The 2,873-nt window shown below is 38.3% G+C and overlaps 1 protein-coding gene across 1 annotated transcript in view; it reads left to right on the top strand.

The window, feature by feature from the left end:
• The first annotated feature begins 940 nt into the window (after positions 1 to 940).
• Positions 941 to 2,873, top strand: part of ANKRD55 (ankyrin repeat domain 55) — an 82,982-nt gene continuing 81,049 nt past the window's right edge. Inside the window, exon 1 of the mRNA XM_019532088.1 lies at positions 941 to 1,727. Coding sequence (XP_019387633.1) covers positions 1,688 to 1,727 — 40 coding nt within the window. The 5' untranslated portion in view covers positions 941 to 1,687. The remainder of the gene's footprint in view (positions 1,728 to 2,873) is intronic.

Here is a 2,873-nt window from a genome sequence, read left to right as displayed (position 1 = left end):
AGGTTCCAAGATGGCAACCAGGGGACAGGGCACCAGTCAAGGGATGGAGTTTTGCGACCTTCAACAACTCACCAAAACTCATTAAGCAGCCCTCCAGCCAAAATAATTCCCCCTCCCAGTCTATACCAATCTGACCATGGAGTACAATTCCTTCCTGACCCCAAATATAGCAACTGATCTGGCCCTGAGCAGAGGGACAAGACCTTCTAGTCAGGAACCTCTCCACAGGGGAGAGGCCACCTCAGGATTGTGTCTGATTTTTACCTATCTACACCACAGCTTTCTAACATGTCCCCCATTCCCTGTGCCAATAGTAATTTTTTTTACATGTACTATTTTGCCTGTGGATCACTTGTCTCATTCAATGCACTAATAGGAGGGTGCTCAGGAAACTTATTGTTAGCCTTAATGTTCACTGAAACCATTGCTGCCTAATGCCCCCATCTAGTTCAATGGTTTTCAACCTTTTTTCATTTGTGGATCCCTAAAAAATTTCAAAGAAAGGTGGGGACTCCTTTGAATTGTAAGTGTGAGTATTCACATATCTTTAATTGATCACGGTCATCTTTCATAGACCTCTTAGACATAGTTTGCAGACCCCTAGGGCACTGCAGCCCACATGGTGAAAACTGCTGATCTAGTTGCCCAGATACACTCTTGTTATGCCCAAGTAATTTTAAGTCAGCCACTTACTTGAATTTCTTCCAGTGTGGTAACAGCAATACTGGGTGCAAAATAAAGCAAAACTTGTTACTGTCCTTGTCTCATGCACTGCACACTCCTAAATACTGGAGGAGACCAGGTTCCTGAAAAAAAGCTGTGAGATCTTGGGTGTCCTGTGGCTGTGACTTTGACACAGAGGCTTGCAGGTTATGCCTAAAATCTGTGCATTAACAATTCCATTGTAGTGTCTTGTTAAGACACCACTTAACACACCAAACCCATTAACATTTAAAAGGTTTTTAGTGCTAGTTGGCCTATGTAATGAGAACTGTCTCCTCATTGACCTTTTAAACTATATATTAAATGTAGCAATAAATACCATCCACTTTTATTTTATTCTGCATGGTACTCATGCTCACTTCAACAGTTACGTAGGTGTGCGGATGATTAGTGTAGAACTCCTTAAATTAATAAACCTCAGGATGTATGCTTATTCAATAGTTATAAAACAACAGTCAATTAAGCAGCATTGTCTGTCAGCTGAGCGTTTGCAGTTTGGCTTGTATGACTACATCAGTATCCAAACTGCGTTAGCAGTTTTGCACATGCTCTGTTTGCCTTTGTGAATCCTCATTCTCCCATTGAGATTTCTGTTTGTGTAAGGGCAGCATTCTTAATGCTGACGCTGGGTGAACTGCAGTGGCTCTCTCAGAACTGATCAAAGACAATTTGACCCTCTTATACTATTGGTTTTGCAAGATCTTAAAGCTCAGTTAAGTCATTTCCAGGGACATCTTTTTAAATGGGTCCTTAACAAACAAAATATACCATTCCCTTTATACAAGTGACAATGTCTTTTCCTTGACAACAACCTGCAGCCGTAAAGCAAGTTTAATTCTCAGACAAGAAGATTGCCGACAGCAATCCTTGCATATATTGTTTACTGTAATATATGAGATTTTTCCCTGGAAACCACGGAGATGGTATTTGCCTTGTCTAATTGTAAACAATAAGATAGACCATAATGGATTTTAGCACCTCTTCAGTGTTTGATCAGCACAAAGGTAAGTCGCTTGCTACTAATTTCAAGATCCATTGGTCCGAGCATGCCTGTTGTAACTGTATGATTACCAGCCAGAAAGAATACCTTACATTTTATGAAAGAGCACTTATCTAATTGATTTTTTCTTGCATATGGATCAGAAAAAAGGACCGTCTTTATTCATTTGTTTTAAGGACAAATATTTCAGCCTTCTAAAATATTGATCTCATCATAGCAAAAACAACATTTGATTATTTTCTGAGATCTAATATGAGATTTTTGTAGACAACAGAAACAGCATTAACAAATACAACTACTTAAAATATGCTGTTCAAATTGTAAAAAATCAAATGCTTGACTGAGCTTATTTTCATAATTAAATACAATAATTGTGGTACTATGAGATGTAGTAAAGGAAACATGCTGATAAGTAATTTGCATTACTTCAAGAAATCCTGGGTAAACTATATTATGTACCCAACACAAGATATTAAAATAAATCCTAAAGATAATTTTTCTGCTGCCAGAACTAGGCTGCTATGGATGGAACTTGGTTGTCTATATTGAAACAAAATGGTTGATTTTTTACTTCTTGAGTGATCTGTACATGATTTTCTTCCCTTATTGCTTAATTCACTAATATCCTATGTTCCATTATATTCTTATTCCTTTCACAAAGTAGGAAATATCCATGGTTAAAACTTTTCTCTTGCACCAAATTCTTCTTTAATGACTTATGAACAATATCCTCAGTTTCCAGTACGTACTTGCAAGATGTGCCAGCTAATTAACCAAGAGTTGAACCCGAAACTAATATTCTTTGCTCACTGAGTATGCAAAATGACTGAGGTTAAATTGAATAAGTAACTTAGCTAGGTGCTGCAACACCTGATTTTTGGGTGCCCATGTAGACTGCATCAGGAGAAATGGACAACTCAAAATGGTGATCCAAGAAACTTGCACAAGTGTAGGGAACCCCTAGTACTATTCACTAAGAATTTATGATGAGTTTCTATGTAATCCTTCAGACCTTGCTCAGCTAGTTAAAACATCAAGATCACACCAAGATGATGGGCTAGATACCCAAGACTTTTACTTACTGCTCTAGAGCAGCACCACCTGAATCAGGACTGTCAGTAAGTGCCACCATCCGCTTGGGAGTCACAGG

The sequence above is a fragment of the Crocodylus porosus genome, unplaced genomic scaffold (assembly GCF_001723895.1).
Source record: "Crocodylus porosus isolate Cpor-Errol unplaced genomic scaffold, CroPor_comp1, whole genome shotgun sequence".
Taxonomy (NCBI): domain Eukaryota; kingdom Metazoa; phylum Chordata; order Crocodylia; family Crocodylidae; genus Crocodylus; species Crocodylus porosus.
Note: the sequence above shows the minus strand (reverse complement) of the source record. Positions and strands in the feature narration are given on the sequence as shown.